Raw genomic sequence first — 17,284 nt, 5'->3', positions numbered from 1 at the left:
GATTTACTTTAAAAGTTATAATGAAAGTGAGAGAAAAGCAAACCTTTAATGTGCTAAATTGTAAACGAAATGATCAAGTTAAACTCATTTTTTGTGAAGCCCTTCCTAGACTAAGCAGTCCCTCCTGTGGACTTACTGGATTGGTGGGTGAGTTGGTTTCACTCATTCTGTGAACTGGATTGTTCTGTTTCTATTTTCCACATTAGAATTAGTGTAAGTTTTCCTTGAAGAAGAGATTCTATAGCTAAAAACTAACATTTGAAGTAAGAGCTTATGACTTCTCTCACATCTGTCTGGTCATTCTGATTGAATACTTTGATTGTCATTAGTAGTATTTTGTTTTAACTCCACCAGATGCAGATGCAGATGCAGAGTTGTCATGTTTTGGGTTTAGAACTAGCTGTAGTTATTCAGGTAAATATTTGCAAATTAGAGCTTAAGCTTGATTTCATTTAATTTAGCCTGTTGCAATCCTTTGAAAAATAGGAACATTTTTTCACATATTAATTTTTCCCCCATATTTAATTTTTCACATATTAATTTCTCCACCAAAATTAGTGGAGATTTGCAGAATTAAAATAGAAACGGATATGAGCTTTTTAATGAAATTGCAAAGATAACTAATATGATTTTTTTTTTCCTGAGGATTAGGATGAAGTGTCAGTGTTGAGCATGTAAAAAGGCACTGAAAAGGAAAAACTCATCAGTTTTTTGTAGCAATGGGCAAGAAGAAAATAGATATATGGTACCTGTACATTTCAATTATGCTGCAATTTTAAGTGATTTTTTTTTTTTTAATAAAGTCCTCTCTGTATGCAGTTCTTCTAGCTCCACAATGAGTTGGATACACTCACTTTAGTTCTTAACTTACATATAACCTGCCTTTTGCCCTAATTCCATTATATGTAGTTAAAGAGTTAATGAAGAGCTAAGATCAACGTTTGTTTGGGGAGGTTATCTTTAATGTTAAAAAGAGAATATATTATGTGGTCCTGTTTTCTGCTCTATGTGAGTCCCTCACTCAATTCTAAGTTTTGGGGAATAATAAATAACTTTTTCTTTTCTATATCCTCTTCTCAACACCATTGACTGGTTTATTTTGTAGTTGTTAGTAAATCAAGCATCCTTTGATTTAGCTATTGGAGGCCCTTTGTCAAAAGTATTTAGAAAAATGACGACATTTATAGATATCTCCCTTAAGGATAGTATTTGACAGATAATGTGTCTTTGTCTTGTTAAAAGAATGAGTTAGTGATAGAACATTTTAATACTAATTTATCTCTAGGAACACATTTACTTACCAATTTTTTTTATAAGATAATCTGCTTTATGCCACTTGTTTTGATAGGATTATATGGGCTTAGGCTTGAATTTCAGTTATTTTGCAGAGTATTTTCTTCTTATCTTAGTGTTTGGTAGACTCTTTTTCTTCTGGGGTCTTCAAAGTCTGTATTTGTGTGGTTAGGGTTAATTATCATTTCCACCTTAACAGACTCTAGCCACTTAGCAGAGATCATTTTTGGTCTGCATATATAAGGAATGCCCTTTTGACATTATAAGATGTCAGTAGAGTTGATTTAAACACTTTTTTCCTATCTCTGCTTTCTGTAGAGTAACTGCTGAAGAAAATGGTCATAGTTTCCACACACCTAACAAAGGACATCCTAGTGAAGATACCGGCATTACTTCTGATATTCTTGAGACTGTTTCTAAACCAGCTCTTTCATCCCACACCATTCAAGCCTCAGAAGAGCAGAGTACAACACCAACGCCAGTGAAAAAGTCTAGCAAGCTGAGGCAGCAAATAGATGTCAAAGCAGAACTGGAGAAGCGGCAAGGAGGGAAGCAGCTCCTCAACTTAGTGGTCATTGGTAATGCCCTTTGCTGCTCTGGATTGTCAGTCAACTCTGCTTAAGCCTGACAACTTTTCTGGTGGCAACGCAGAAACTCTTGTTCCACTCTGAGTTTCTGTATAAGCGTAATGGACATAAAGCAAGAAGGCATTGTGCTAATGCTTCCTAGTCACCCTGGGTGAAATAATGCCAAGTTAACCAAGGAGATTGTTAGACTTCGTTGTGGCATTTTCACTTTGTGGACATTTTGAAAATAGCATGCCTTATTGGCAATTTTAATTTCCAAAATCAAGGAAATTTTGCCCTTTTTCTAAACAGATTTGCTCTATTTTTCACCACTTGGATGTTTTAACTATCATTGCATTAAAAATTGGTATTACTTTAAACCCTGACATGAACTATTGAGTTACATATTCATGCAATCCCTCAATGTGAACAACAGCTGGAAAATGTACCTAGTATTAATCCTGAATCAATTTTCCTTAGGTCATGTTGATGCTGGGAAAAGTACTCTGATGGGCCATATGCTTTATCTTCTGGGTAATGTAAACAAAAGAACTATGCATAAGTATGAACAAGAGTCTAAAAAGGCTGGCAAGGCTTCGTTTGCATATGCATGGGTCTTGGATGAGACTGGCGAAGAAAGGGAAAGGTAGTCACTATATTTCAAAACTTTCAGTATGAAATGATATATAGTCTGAAATAAATATGTAATATGTGTTGAATATGTATGAAACATACCATAAACTATAATTTTAAACATTGCTTTTAGAAAAAAGCTTTTATTATCAAGGTTATATTTTTATTGTCATTCTTATTGCAATCTACATGTTTTTTACTCTTCCAAAACCTGTGATTTTGGTTTTGAAAAATGTTTATCAGAAAACTTAAACACACAGGAAAAATAAACCACTTAAAATCCCCTACTAATTATTCTATGGGAGAATTTTCCGTTTTCATTTCCCTAAGTATGTATCATATTATTTTGATTTTGAATTGAAATTATGAGTAAGATATTTGTATCAGGTATTTATATATAAATTATGAGTAAGATATTTATAAGAAAGGTAACTTTTTGGTAGTTAACTCTTATGTTTAGAGTCAAAATGACCGGTAAATCCAAATTACCAAACTTAATTCATTTTTATATCTTTCTGTACTATGTTTTAATGACAGAGTCAACAAAGAAGTAATTAAACCTTTTTCCCACCATGTAAATTGAATCTAGTCAGTTATGCCTCCTGTATCTGTTGCCATGTTCAATGCTAATTTGGGGGTGATCCTAGTAGTAGAGTGTAGCTAGCTACTCTTACGCCTTGGCTAAAGAACAGCACTTCTTCTGAAGTTTTAGAGTGGTGATATATATCATATTAGAAGTGTTCTGGATGGGAAAGCCCATGGCACCTTTGTCAGGAAAGAAAAAGGGTACCTTAATAATTTAGTCAGATTACAAATATATCGACTGCATCAAAATAATGCCTCTAATAATGACTCTGAAGATTCTGAAGCCCTCTGAAACTCCTTCTAAATCAACAAAGAAATTATGTATTCCCTGAGGTCTTCATCCTGAATATGATTAGAGAATATATTTGGATTTTCATACTTTTTTTATATATGTATGTTTATTTTCTTGGAGTTTTGGATAATCTACATTGATATATGAGGTAATTCTTAATCGAGGAGGTTACAATATGCCTTACCTCTTCTGATAAATGGAAATTTATATCATAGTGGTTTTGTTTTTGTTATAGGTCCCTTTTTTTTTATTCTGTATAGTATCACAAGCTTGTTTTCTACCCTAATAAGATAATTTGGACATTTGCAAATTTTTTGAAACTAGTAATTGGATAACAGTGGAATTTTTATATATCAATATTAGAAAACTAATTTCCTTCTATCAGTTTACCAAGCAAATTATTATTAAAATGTATACCTTTTTAATTTTTTTTGTTTTATATATTAAGTAGGTAATGAGATTGTGAAAGGTATAAGTAGAATGGCTTGTTTTACTTAATATGTGAGTGGAGCTGGCAAGTGAACTATAGTCTACCTTAGTCCTAGAATAATCAATTTCAGTAGGTTATTTTTGGTGCTGCTAGTTCTCTGTTGCTTAGAATGATGAATTTTTTATAATATTCCTTCATTCTATAAATAGCAGAAACTTCCAGATGCATAATGGAAGTTTTAACTTACCACTAGCATTTTCCTTAATAGCTTTTCAAAAATATGTGTTTATTCCACTGTTTTAAGTATTTGTAAATCCTCTGTCTTGCTTGTTTGTTGTATGGAAATTGATAAAGTGAGTGACACTCTTATCTTTAGGGTTATACAAACTAGACTAGAATTGGATCAAAAGAGTAAGCTCTGATCAAAGCAGACTAGGAAAGAGTTCTGAATAATTCTGGATCCACTTTTGAAGGCAATTATTTGGGGATCATTAAAGAAAATTAAGTTTTGTTTTAGCAAACTCAAATGGCCCATGGTTTCAGATTAAACTAGATTGACTTCACTAAGGAGACCCACAGTTGTTTTACTGCTAGGGTAAACACATAGTGTATCATTGTAATTATTAGGACACAATGGGAAACAGTGCTTTGTCTTTACTCTGGGCTATCATGGACAAATCAGAACGAATAATTACCTAGATTTTGTTCACCTGATTTCTGCTTCTAAATTCTTGTAGTCTAGGCTCATACAGCAGTACTCTTGCCTAGGCTTTCTTATAACCTGAAACTACATTTTATGACTGAGAAGAGACCACTGCAGATCTGTTGTGAAGAATGAAATGGGATATAAAATGAACTACCATTCAACTTTCTCACGTTTTAAAAAACTGGGCATTTACTTTGATTTCTCCCTTTTGCTTTCTAAATCTGAAACATACTGACCAACATTACAAGTGAAATTTTTGTAAGTTTATATCTATAATTAGTAAAGCATAAGATGGGGATAGTTGCCATTCTTCATTTTATCTCTTGTGAGATAAAATGTGAAATATTTGCTGTTCCCTCTTCCAAATATTACCCTTATATCTTCCTTCACAATCTGTACTGATTCTTACCAAAAAAAAGGAAATGGAAAACTTCCATTATTTTGATTAAGCTCTTGCTACATATATAACCTTGTTTTAAAGCCATGTGGATATATTTCTATTACAGCAGAAATTCCAGCCCCAATTGATCACTAAATATTGAAAATAATAGTCTATATAATAAAATTACCATTGTTACTTAAGAATTTAGACTATCATTTAGCTTATATTATTAAATAATTTGATAATTATTCAGTGGAGTCTAACTATTTTATTTTTTCTTTAAGGGGAGTAACAATGGATGTTGGCATGACAAAGTTTGAGACCACAACCAAAGTTATTACATTAATGGATGCTCCAGGCCATAAGGATTTCATCCCAAATATGATTACAGGAGCAGCTCAGGTATCAGATATTTCCTTAACTATAGTTCATTGAGTGTATATAAAATTTCCTGATGCTGAGGTTGTAATTCCAGGATTTTAACTCTTTAATTTTTTAAATGAAAAATGTATACTTTTTAAAATTTAGAAAAGAAGAGGAATGTTTTATTTTTATGTTCTCTTTTTTCTGCACTTTATAAAGCATTTTCTAATTATTTACAAAGAAGCAAATGTATAGAAGTAAAATTTACAGTAAAAATTTATAATTTATAGTAAAAATATTGATAAAGTGATTGATGAGGTACAACTTTATTTTTCATCAGACTTTTTACTATATTTATATTCAAGTCCTATATGTATTTTTAAAGAGCTAATATATGCAGGTAATGAAGCTTGGAAGTTTTCTCCTGAGGCTTTTCTACTTCTTTGTACAATTAAAAAACAATTATAGTTTGTAAACGTACACAGTTCATAATAAGAACACTGAAAAATATCAAAGATAGCCACTTTAAATAATTAAAACAAAAATAGCTCTGCACATGTACAACATTGGTTTCTTTTATTATAAGTGATTGGAAAATGTGGGGAGTTCAAATATTTGCCTGTGTTACTTGGCAAAAGCTGTTGAGCATTTTCTGAGTCATTCTGCTCATTAGAGGGGACTGTTAATGTGAACATTTGACAATCTAAAAAGGATATTATTTAAGTAGATATATTTGAGGATACCTGAGGAAATATTCTATATTAGAATGCATAATTTCAGAATATTAATTAAAGGTTTATGGATTAAATGAGATAATGAAGACTAAAACTAATAGTTTCTATTAATTGAATACCTAATACGGGACAGTGACTATTTTTGGTATGCATTTAGTGTAATCCTATAGATTAAATCCTATAATCTGATTTTAAATTAGTATACTTCTCATTGCATTTACCAAGTGGTACAAAAATTTTTTTCCTTTATGACTGTGTCTTTGATATGTGAGTCTGTGTCTGTGTCAGTTAATACTTATTGAATGCTAGCTATGTGCCAGGTCCTATGGGCAACCTGGGATATGATGAACTGCAAAGTACATTTTGATAGTTTAACGCAAGTACCAGAATAAACAGTTATGTAAAATGTTTTTGAATTTTGGAATCTTTGAGTCTATAATAACTATAAATTCCTTTCCAAACTCCTTTTGTAATTAGAGTAGGAAAGGATTTTAGAAATTATCTAATTGAATTCCATTACGTGACAAATGTTAAACATACTGGCTTAAAATCAAAACTTCAATGAGATGCCATCTTACACCAGTGAGAATGGCATATATTAAAAAAACTAGTAACAACAAATGTTGGCGAGGGTGTGGAGAAAAAGGAACTCTCCTGCATTGCTGGTAGGAGTGCAAACTGGTCCAACCACTATGGAGAGCTGTGTGGAGATTTCTTGACCTACTAAACATAGAGTTTCCATATGATCCAGCAATTCCACTCTTAGGTATTTACCCAAAGGATACAGAAACATTAATTCCAAAGGGCACCTGCATCCCTATGTTTATAGCAGCACTATTTACAATAGCTAAGCTATGGAAATAACCCAAATGCCCAAAAATACATGACTGGATCAAGAAGATGTGGTACATATGCACAATGGAATATTACTCAGCAATCAAAAAAAATAAACACATGCAGTTTGCGGCAACATGCATAGAGCTAGAAGGGATCATGCTCAGTGAAATAAATCAGAAAGAAAAAGAAAAATACCGGATGGTCTCACTCATAGCAGGAATTTAGAAAACCTAAATAAGAGACCAGGAAAAAGACTAATCAATACAAAGTAAAAATCAAAATCAGCAAGCAACTATAAACCAGAGACACACTGTGGGTGGGGGGGAAGGAGGGTGGGGAGAGAAAGACTAGGGTCAAAATAAGGGGGGTGCAATTGTATAGGGAATATAACCAAAATGAAAATGCATACATTGTGCAAAAATGAAAACTGATGTAAGAATTATATAAAATAAAATATTAATTATAAAAAAAAACCCAACATACTGGCTTAGCCAGTGTGCAAAATAATGAGTTAGGCTTTTGCAGGCACCAAGAAGCATACAGGGCATACTACCTCTCCTCATGGAAATCACAGTGTAGGAAAATAAGACATGTAAAGAAAGGTTTACAAAAATACACAAGAAGATGCACATAGTATATATGATAAGGAGAGATCACTTTATGTTACATAAGAGACTTCCTTAAAAATGGCAGACATTTGAGCTTCCAAAGACAAGCTCTTTGCATAGAAAGAATATTTATAGAGAAATTGCCTGATAATTTTTTGGAGATAATAATAGTAATAGGAATAATGTTGATGGAGTTAGTATCTTAATACCACTTCAGTGAATTTTAAATTTAATCTAAGAATGAAACTATAACTTGACAGGCATTAGCAAAACCTGATGAAAAAGAGATTTGTAATTATTGAGCCTAGGATTTGCAAAGTCAGGGCTGAGTGCTTTATAAACTATGTTTACATCCCACTGTCTCTGTGAAATAGGTATATTGACACTGAAAAAGATTAGACAACTTGCGTGAGCTGTGAGACCTGTTAATGACAACATTGGAGTGAAAGAATCAATTTTCAAATTGATTGCTCCAGTTTGTGCTCTTAACTAAGAATTCTTGATCAGAAGAACTGAATTTCATTGAAGAAATTAGAATTCAATATTATAAATAAGACAGATTGGAAATGAATTTTGTAGTTAAGGGCAGAAGTAAAGAAGGGTAGTATTTGTGTAAGGATAAAAGGAAAGGAAAATAGAGTGTAAATTGCCCCACCAGACAAAGTGTATGGATGGGATGCACTTTTTTTTTTTTTATAGATTTATTTATTCTTGCATGCAGGAGCTGGGGTACAGACCAGAGAAGCGGGGTGGGTGGGGGGATGAGAGGATTCACCAGAGACAGAGCGGGGAGCAGAACAGGCAGATGGACCAAAAGTACTGCTGAGGGGAGTAGTGGGCCAGACAGGAGAGGCCTGCCATGTCATGTGAGTTTCTCCCTGGCTGGGCCAGGAATCGTACCGCGCTGCAGAGGCTGTGGACAGCTCCACAGTGCTGCTCTCAACCTGATGCGCCCCCTGGGAGGCCCTAAATTACTTTTTAAAATATGTTCTGTGCATGCTTTTCTAACAGATTCTGTAAATAGGAGATGGTAAAGGGAGTGGGGGGCGTCAGGGGAGGGAGTCACAATGGGCCCAGATGGGATGCACTTCTAATTTAAGTTTAAAGTTCTGTTCAAAGTATATGATAAATTCTTGACTTTATGATCATTTTATTTCTCATTATCTGAAGATTATATGATAAGTGAATTTTTTTAAAAATTGGCACGAACATAAAGTGCTGTTAAAGAAACAACTAACTGAAAAGCTGTTGTGGACGCTGTTCTGACCTAAAGGCCCAATCACTTAATGATTTGGATGGAATGTAAGAAATAGGACCCTTGAGAGGTGATTATCATGTAACAGTCTGAAATAACTAAAGAGGAGAATGCCAGATTTAGTCATAGCCTGGATTACAGAAGAGCAGATTTCCATGAGAACAGGTATCCATGCAAGGCAAAAACTATAAAAGGGGAAAATGAATGAGTATTCCTTTAAAACATGTCCTGACAGTGCACTGGCAGACATAACTGATGTGAATGAAAGTGGAGGAACATCTGTAGTGGCACAGACTGTTTACTACAAATTTTCAGAGTCTGCATTCACATGATGCAAATGGAGTCACATGGAGAAACGCCAACACAAGAAAAACGGGAGCCTGAGAAACTAGTGTCAGTTAGATTAAAGAGGAAATTGAGCTAAGGCTCAGGTTAGCTTTTCTTCTTTTTATATAAATTGAGTATAAGAGGGAAATCAACTTGCATCTGATTCTCAAAATAGTCCTCAAAGATTAGGCAATTGTGTTATTCAACGTTTTTCTTTCAGAGGCTGTAGAGGGTGAATGTGCTACTTTTTGATGATTCATTTATTTAGTTTTTTATTATAAATAAGACTTGTGACAAATGTCTTTATAGCTCCTTAATTAATTTCTCTAGGATAAATTCCTATAATAGCGTTGATGGATGCAAAATATATACCTTTTTAAGGCTCTTGAAACTGTGAAATGTCCTCCAGAAAGGCCGTGTGTTTAGGGGCCTCCCTGGTGGCTCAAGGGGTTAAGAGGCAACATATGAAGCTGTCTGCGCAGCCTCTGCAGCACAAGTTCAATCCCTGGCTGGCCAGGGAGCAACCCACATAGCGCAGCAGACATTTCCTGACTCGCCTACTGTACCCCTTAGAAGTGTACTTTGGTCAATCTGCCTGTTCTGTTCCCCACTCTGTCTCTGGTGGAATCCTCTCACACCCCACATCTCTGGCCTGTACCCCAGCTCTTGTATGCATAAATAAATAAATCTTTGGGGGGAAAAAAAAGGCTGTGTGCTTACAGTGCCACAGGCAATGCTACTGTACCCCTTCCCTGTAGTCAATAATTCCTCTTTTAAATCCCTGCCATTGTGATTTGTAGAAATGGGAAAAGGGAGGAATCGGTCAATGTATCTCTCTCTTTTTTTTAGATGTATTTATTTATGCATTCAAGAGCTGGGGTACAGGCCAGAGATGAGGGGGGTGAGAGGATTCACCAGAGACAGAGTGGGGAACAGAACAGGCAGACTGACTGAAATACACTGCTGAGGGGAGCAGCGAGCAGGACAAGAGAGGTGTGCTGCACCATTGGTTGCACCCTGGCCGGCCTGGGATTGGAGGACCTTGTCATTGTCTTTTTAATTTCATTTTTGGGGAGAGTTTCAATGAATTTGAATTTTTACATGTTTATTGGCCACATATTTCTTTAACAAATTGTCTGCTTACATTCTTCAACTGATTTTCTATAAAGTTATGTCTTTTCTGGTTTTTGGTAAAGATTTTATATTATGATTATAGCTTTTACCTTGTATGTTACAAATTCGCCCCTTTTGTATTTTAATTTAATTGCTATATAACTGAAAATGGAAATGTTTTATTGTTCTGGATGTCATTTTTGTGGCCTCATGTGCTTTTTTCAACTTTAAAATTGTATTTCTTCTATGTAGTTTTTTATTCAGCTTTGGTGTTTGGTGTCAGGTTTAAAATCTAACATGATAGAATAATCTTTCCTTTGAATTAAAATGCTATGATGCATTTAGTTTTAATTCTTTTTTTCCTTCCTTAGGCAGATGTAGCTGTTTTAGTTGTAGATGCCAGCAGGGGAGAGTTTGAAGCTGGATTTGAAACTGGGGGGCAAACACGAGAACACGGCCTCTTGGTTCGTTCTCTCGGAGTTACACAGCTTGCAGTGGCTGTCAATAAAATGGATCAGGTATTTAAAGGCTTTATGAGAACTCATTTTAGATGCTAATTAAGATGTTATTCTGCCATATAGATGATCTCAGATGTGACTAGTGTGCATTTTGTTAGTCATATTTTTCTGAGTTGCCATATTTGAAAAACATTCATGATACTTATCTTAAATAAATGAGAGTACTTTTTAAGCAAGAAGATACCTTCTCATTTTCAAAATGAATTTAAAAATCTTAAATTGTTTTTGTAAAATGTTTTGTAGTATGAGGAAAACCTGAGATAACCTATATTTGTAACTCCCATCCCCTCCCCGCCAAACATTTTTAGCTCTTTATTCTGTATATCCATCCAGTTTATTTTTACAGATAGAGATAAAAGTCTTTCATTATTGCATTGGGTTATAGTCTACTACCTGCTTTTTCAAAAAATTGAAAATTCTCGTGTGTGTTTCTAATATTTAGTAATTTTTGCATAAAAAAGTTGTTTTATGTCTTTATTCAAATCTGTTTAAAACATATAATTTATTCAAACAGTGTTCAAACTTTGGAACACTTCCAGTTTGTTTGTGTGTGTGTAAGTTTAAAAATTATTTAATCTGTGGAAATTTCTGGGCCTAAGAGCATATACATTTTTAAGAGTTGCTATAAATAATCAAAATGCCTTTGAGAAAAGTTTTATTTAATTTCCTCATTTTAAAACTTTTTTCATATCAGTCTTTAAGCAAGTTTATTTATTAAACATCTTAACCCCTTTTCTTGTCTTTTGGTATTTTTCCCAATTTATTTTTCTTTTCATTTTGCTGATGGTATGTTTTTGACATATACTCAAATTTATAAATATTTCTGTTTGACTTACTTCTTTATATTTAGATATTTTTACCCTAGGATAGGCAACTTACTCTTTTCTTTTTGTTCTTTTATGGTATCATTACTATATATATTTTTTATTCCTACCTTTTAGTATGAAAATTTCAAATATAGAGAAAAGTTGATAGAATTTCATAGTTAGCAACTGTATTATACCCACTACTTAAGAGTGAACTTGTTCAGTCACACTTTTGTCTATTCATGTATCCACTCAATTTTAACATGATGTTCCAAGTAAGTTACAGACTTAATACAGCATGTGTATTGTTATCTAGGGTTTATATTATATATGCTTTTTTAGTCTGTTTGTTTTGGGACTAATTTATTTCATTTCAGCAGATAGTCCAAGCACAGTTTATTCACTTTTTTGAAATTTGAAATAACTTTTAGCATATATCAAAAAATTCTATATTATATTGGAGTTCGTTTCTAAGCTTTCTGTTATAGGTTACTTTACTGTTAGATCATGGTAATGGTAATACCTGATATTCTGAGTTTTAATATATTTCATACTTGATAGGTTTTATATTTACATTTTATAGCTTTAATTATATTTTATTGCAGAAATTAAAATTTTATATATAGCATGGTCAGAAGCATAGTTTTAAAAATAAACTGAATCTTTATCAGGTTAATTGGCAACAAGAAAGATTTCAAGAGATTACTGGAAAGCTTGGGCACTTTCTTAAGCAAGCAGGTTTTAAGGTAAGATAAACTTTAAATTTATTTGGTTATTTTTCTTAAGTCTCATCTTACGGATTTGAGGGGAAAAGCTAATACTTTAGTAATTCTTTTCTGACTAGGTATGTTTATTTTTTTTCCCTCATATAATGTATGTATTTTCCCTCATATAATGTATATATTATATTCTTTGGATTATTGCACCTTAGAAAATTGTTTATATTGTATAGGTTGTCTTAATATAAGTAAATGACTTCCTCCACCTATTATATTAGCTGTCTAGGTTTAGGGAGGTCAGAGGAATGTAGAAACTAGTAGAAAGGAATTTTTCCAGCAAAAATGTGAAATATGACTGTTATCAGGAAAAATAGTTGAATTCTTTTGGAACAAATTTGTAAGTTGCAAAAAAATAAAATCAAAATAGCTGGGAATTGTTGGATCAGATAACTTCAGGGCTATAGTTCTAAAAATTCTATCACTTTTTAAAAATATAAATTCTATTACTTTTTAAAAAGTGCATTGATGTTGCTCTTGCAACTTGGTGCAGTTATGGTAATGGTAAACACTATGACTTTTTAAAACAATGTTATATTAAGTTTCATATATTCAACCTTTTTTAATAGGAGAGTGATGTAGCATTTATCCCTACAAGTGGTTTAAGTGGTGAAAATCTAATCACAAGATCCCAATCAAGTGAACTCACAAAATGGTATAAAGGATTGTGTTTATTAGAACAAATTGGTAAGTATGCTGTTTACTGATTTTAATACATTATCAACATATTATTTACTATTTAGCATTCTTTATGGTACTGTGGAAAGGCAAAGCATTTGTCGTCAAGAGAGCTAGGTTACGAGTTCGGAATCACATGTAATATTTAAACTAATACTTAGTTTTCCTTATTTAATTACTAAGACTCATGCCAACCTTGACTATCTTACAGATTCATGCTGATATTAAATGAGATAATGTGTGAAAACATTTTATAAACTGCAAAGTGTTATATGAATGTCTCTCAATTCTCTATTAGTATTTAGAAAAATACTATTTTCAAGGAGACATGGACTATAAAGGACTCACTGGACAAGAGTGAAAAATTGCTTTCAAATTAAATTTTGCTTTTTACCATTTTTTTTCCAGATTCCTTTAAGCCCCCTCAAAGATCTATTGATAAACCTTTTAGATTGTGTGTATCTGATGTTTTCAAAGGTAAGTGCTATCTCTGTATTGCTTCTTCCATTTGACTGCTGCCTTTCCATTCTTTCCTCACCTCTTTTCTGAGACAAATAGTTATATTCCTGTCTTTATGCCAACCTAAGAATCATTGTTAAATTAATCCTAAAGTACACAGTTCTTTAATCCTAAATTAATTAATCCTAATTAATCCTAAAGTACACATTTAAGTCTACCCAATCTTCAGTTTTCCCACCATCTTCCCAGCTCTTACTCATCTACCAGGTATAAAAAAACCTATCTCTTATCTTTCTAGCCTCATAATTTTTTTCTCCCATTAGAGTCCTTTAGTTTCTGTACTTCCAACCAATCTGGATTGTTTACTGTTCCTTAACCACATAGAATATTTATTGCTATTATATCTACCCAGGTTTTGCTCTTTGCTCTTGCCCATTTCAGACCCATCTGAAGTAGTCTGGGTCCAATTGGGAGACAGATAACACCCATAGCTGAAACAGAAAGTATAACAAAAAGAATTAGTAATATGAGAAAAAAGTGACTGAACTATAAGGAAATCTATAGGGAACTCTAGGACTAAGGAAGAGTATCTATGGACAGACAAATTTAGAAGGGGTTAAGATCTTGTTGGAGAAGACATTAAATACTTAAGAGTGCATCTAACGTAACTACAAGACCCTACAGAAACTATGAAAACAGCAGAAAACTAAAAAATGGAAATGGAATATAACATATTAATAAATAATGGATTTGAGCAACAATAAAATCACCCCACACATACATATTCAGTCTCTCTGTATTCCCTGAATCCTCTCTTTGCATTTTTCATGTGTAGTATAATTGCATGCTGCCTATTTACTTCATGTAGATTGCGAACTTCTTGAGAGTAAGCACTCTCTCTTCTGTAGCTATTTTTTTCTATACCTGGCTCAATACCTACCACATAATACATGTTTAATAATCCCTTAGTGATGTTGAAATTTTTCATTATTGTTAATAGCTTCCAATATTTCCATAGTAGAGGAAATAGGATAATGCTTTGCAAAATACCTACTATCTATTTAAAATCTTTCAGTTAAGAATATTTGCTGACTCATGATTTCTTACCTCCTGTGCTCTCTACAGGGTGCTTCCTAACTGCTACCTGTACTGCTTCCCCCCATACATTCCCACTGAAGTGCCAAGTGACCCTTTGGTTGCCAAAGTCAGTACACATTTTTCAAATCCACCTTACTTCCATTTTACATGAAGTTGGTGCTAGTTCTGAGGCTGGTAGCCATGTTTACCTTGACAATTTTCTCTTTTAGTTTCTATAACCCACTTTCTCTTGCTCCTCTCTACTTCTCTGACTTCTGTATGTTTTTTTCTTGGGCTCCTCTTTCTCTGGCTCTTAACGGGTGTTCTGTCGCCTCAGGCCTCTTTTTGCTCATGTTCCTTTTGAACAAATACCCTTGAACTCCTGCATTTTGATGCTTGCTTGCCAAGTTTGTATCTTCCACCCAAATATGTTGTGGTTCTTCAGATACATGTTCTAAGTGCTGCTATAGGAAGTGTCACCCAGAGTACCATTCTTAGAGAATTTGAATTGATTGGTGCCCTCTGAAATGCATCTTCTCCACTTAAAATTCACCCAGGCTAAAGTGGATTTTGTTCCTTAATTTCTTGTCTCAGGTTGCTTCCTTTTGTCGTCATCCTTCATCTGTCATACCTAATTTGTACTTTCTTGAGTTTATTCCCTTTCTGTAGTCAATACATCATTTTAGTTCACCTCTCCCTGCTGTCAGAAATACCAATCTTGTCATTCCTCTGTTCATATTTCTTTACTAGTTCTCCTTGCTTAACTAAGGGTGAAAGTCAAGCCCTATGTATGATCTTTAAGTCTCCATTATCATTTGTCCTTTGCCCACCTCTGTCACCTCATGCTTGCCTTTTCTTTGTTATTCCACATGCTCTGCTCACATAAACAACACATATGCACATCCCGTGTGCAGTTGCCACAGTGCCTGTGCACATGCAGTTAACTGGGCCAGCAGTGCTTTGCTCCTTTCTCTCGCTCCAAAACACAGGCTCCTTGGTAACTCAGTCCTTCTCCTTCAAGTGCCAAGCCAAAGTGTAATCATTGCCCCCTATTATGAATTCTTCAGTGTGCTTTTTTCTGCTTTCACTATATATTATAAATTGCAGTTTATTTCAAGACAAAGTAAATGTTGTCCCTCTTCACAATTGTAAACTCCTTAGAGCTGGGACTTCTTAATTTCATCTCTTTATCCCCAGAGCTTAGCACAGTGCCTGGCACTTACTAAGTACTCATTAAATATTTGGGGGAAAAAAAATAGAATGAATTCCCATGTTTCATAATATGAATACTTTATTTGTAGGAAAATCAAGAGTAGATTGTAGTTTGCCATATTTAGTACCTTTGTTTAAAATTCTGAAATGAGCATTGCTCAATGTTTTTTGAACTACTAGTTTGGTATAACTACCAGGAAACTAAATAGAGCTAACATTATTAATCATCAGATAATACTTCTATATGAATCATAAGATTTTGGCATTTTTTTACAGATCAAGGTTCTGGATTTTGTGTAACTGGTAAAATTGAAGCTGGTTATATCCAAACTGGTGACCGACTACTAGCAATGCCTCCTAATGAAACGTGTACTGCAAAAGGTACTCCTGAAAGATTCTTTTGTTAAACAGCCCTTAAGTTGAGGCAGCAGATTTTTAAAGTAGTTTAGTTTTTAGCTCCAGAGTAAGTAACCTGTTACTGAAATTGTAACTGACTGTCAAAATGATACTAACTGTTAAAGATAAAAATGTGAAAACATTAAACGATTTTTTCTGACTATGTGTATGTATGTATACATATAACATTCTAACTATGGGAGCATTTTTTTCTTTGACACTGATCTGAGAAGCCTGGTTAAGATTTAACCAGATGTACAGACACCTGACTGGTATTTTTGAAATAGTACTCAGTAGCAGAAATTAAATCTAACCCCAACCTGGACTAAATAGTCAGTGACAAAGCAGACTGTATAGTCTGTTGTTTGGAGATAAGTATTTCACAATTACTATAAATTAACAGCTTCAGCTATCATTTTTAACTAAAAATATTTTACAAAGACCTTATTAAGAAAGTAAGATGCAAATGCAGAAATGCCTATTGTTGAAAGGAGAAACTGAGTTGGTTCTAAGAGCCACAGATGTGTTTTTGCACATCAGTTTTGTATATTACTTTAATGGTGGCTGATATTTCTTTTTAGTCATTTGACTGTATACATATATACAGAATATATGTTATTCTTTTCTGAATTCTGTTTGGAAGTTTATATTTCTATATTTATCTTCATCTAGCTTCCAACTAAATTTCCAAATTAAGGAGAAAATTGAATATCTGCTTCATACTGCAAGTTAGTATTATTTGTAGTAATTATAAACAAAAGTATCTTACTGGGAATGTTAAAAAAAATTTTAAATTTCATTACTTTTTCTTCTGTTGCTCTTATTTGTAGTTTATTTCCAGATTTGTACCCACTTGGGTGGTAAATAAGAATGTACATTTTGTTTGTATTACTTTGCTTACTCTGAAAGTTTATTTGTTAAAGTAATAAATTTATGAATATCTGTTTAGATAACAGATTAATTTAAGCTTAAACCTGAATAAGGGAATAAAAGCCAAAGTTATTTCCATTTGACCTTTTTCTTCTTGCTTACTTAGGGATCATGAAAATTCTGTTACATAAAAGTAATACGCACTTTTTAAAAAAGTATCATTTATAGTTTGCAAGTTCAAATCTCTGCTTTTGTTTTGTAAAGTGAGCAAGAACTTCAGTGCTTTTGAAATAATAATTACTGTGTCTATTGATAAGTTTTTTTGAGAGTGGGAATTTTTTTTTTTTACTATTATACATTAATTAAAA

The 17,284-nt window shown here is 33.3% G+C and overlaps 1 protein-coding gene across 1 annotated transcript in view; it reads left to right on the top strand.

Moving 5' to 3' along the window:
- The window catches only part of HBS1L (HBS1 like translational GTPase), an 83,503-nt gene that overhangs the window by 51,195 nt on the left and 15,024 nt on the right, over positions 1–17,284 (top strand). The window contains exons 6-13 of the mRNA XM_037520432.2: positions 1,612–1,871; positions 2,340–2,505; positions 5,172–5,289; positions 10,496–10,642; positions 12,120–12,194; positions 12,794–12,911; positions 13,311–13,379; positions 15,927–16,031. Coding sequence (XP_037376329.1) covers positions 1,612–1,871; positions 2,340–2,505; positions 5,172–5,289; positions 10,496–10,642; positions 12,120–12,194; positions 12,794–12,911; positions 13,311–13,379; positions 15,927–16,031 — 1,058 coding nt within the window. The remainder of the gene's footprint in view (positions 1–1,611; positions 1,872–2,339; positions 2,506–5,171; positions 5,290–10,495; positions 10,643–12,119; positions 12,195–12,793; positions 12,912–13,310; positions 13,380–15,926; positions 16,032–17,284) is intronic.

This window comes from Talpa occidentalis, unplaced genomic scaffold (genome assembly GCF_014898055.3).
Source record: "Talpa occidentalis isolate TD23 unplaced genomic scaffold, MPIMG_talOcc4v2.1 talOcc4.2, whole genome shotgun sequence".
Lineage (NCBI taxonomy): Eukaryota > Metazoa > Chordata > Mammalia > Eulipotyphla > Talpidae > Talpa > Talpa occidentalis.
The sequence above is the reverse complement of the archived record's forward strand: the minus strand, read 5'-3'. Positions and strand labels throughout refer to the sequence as shown.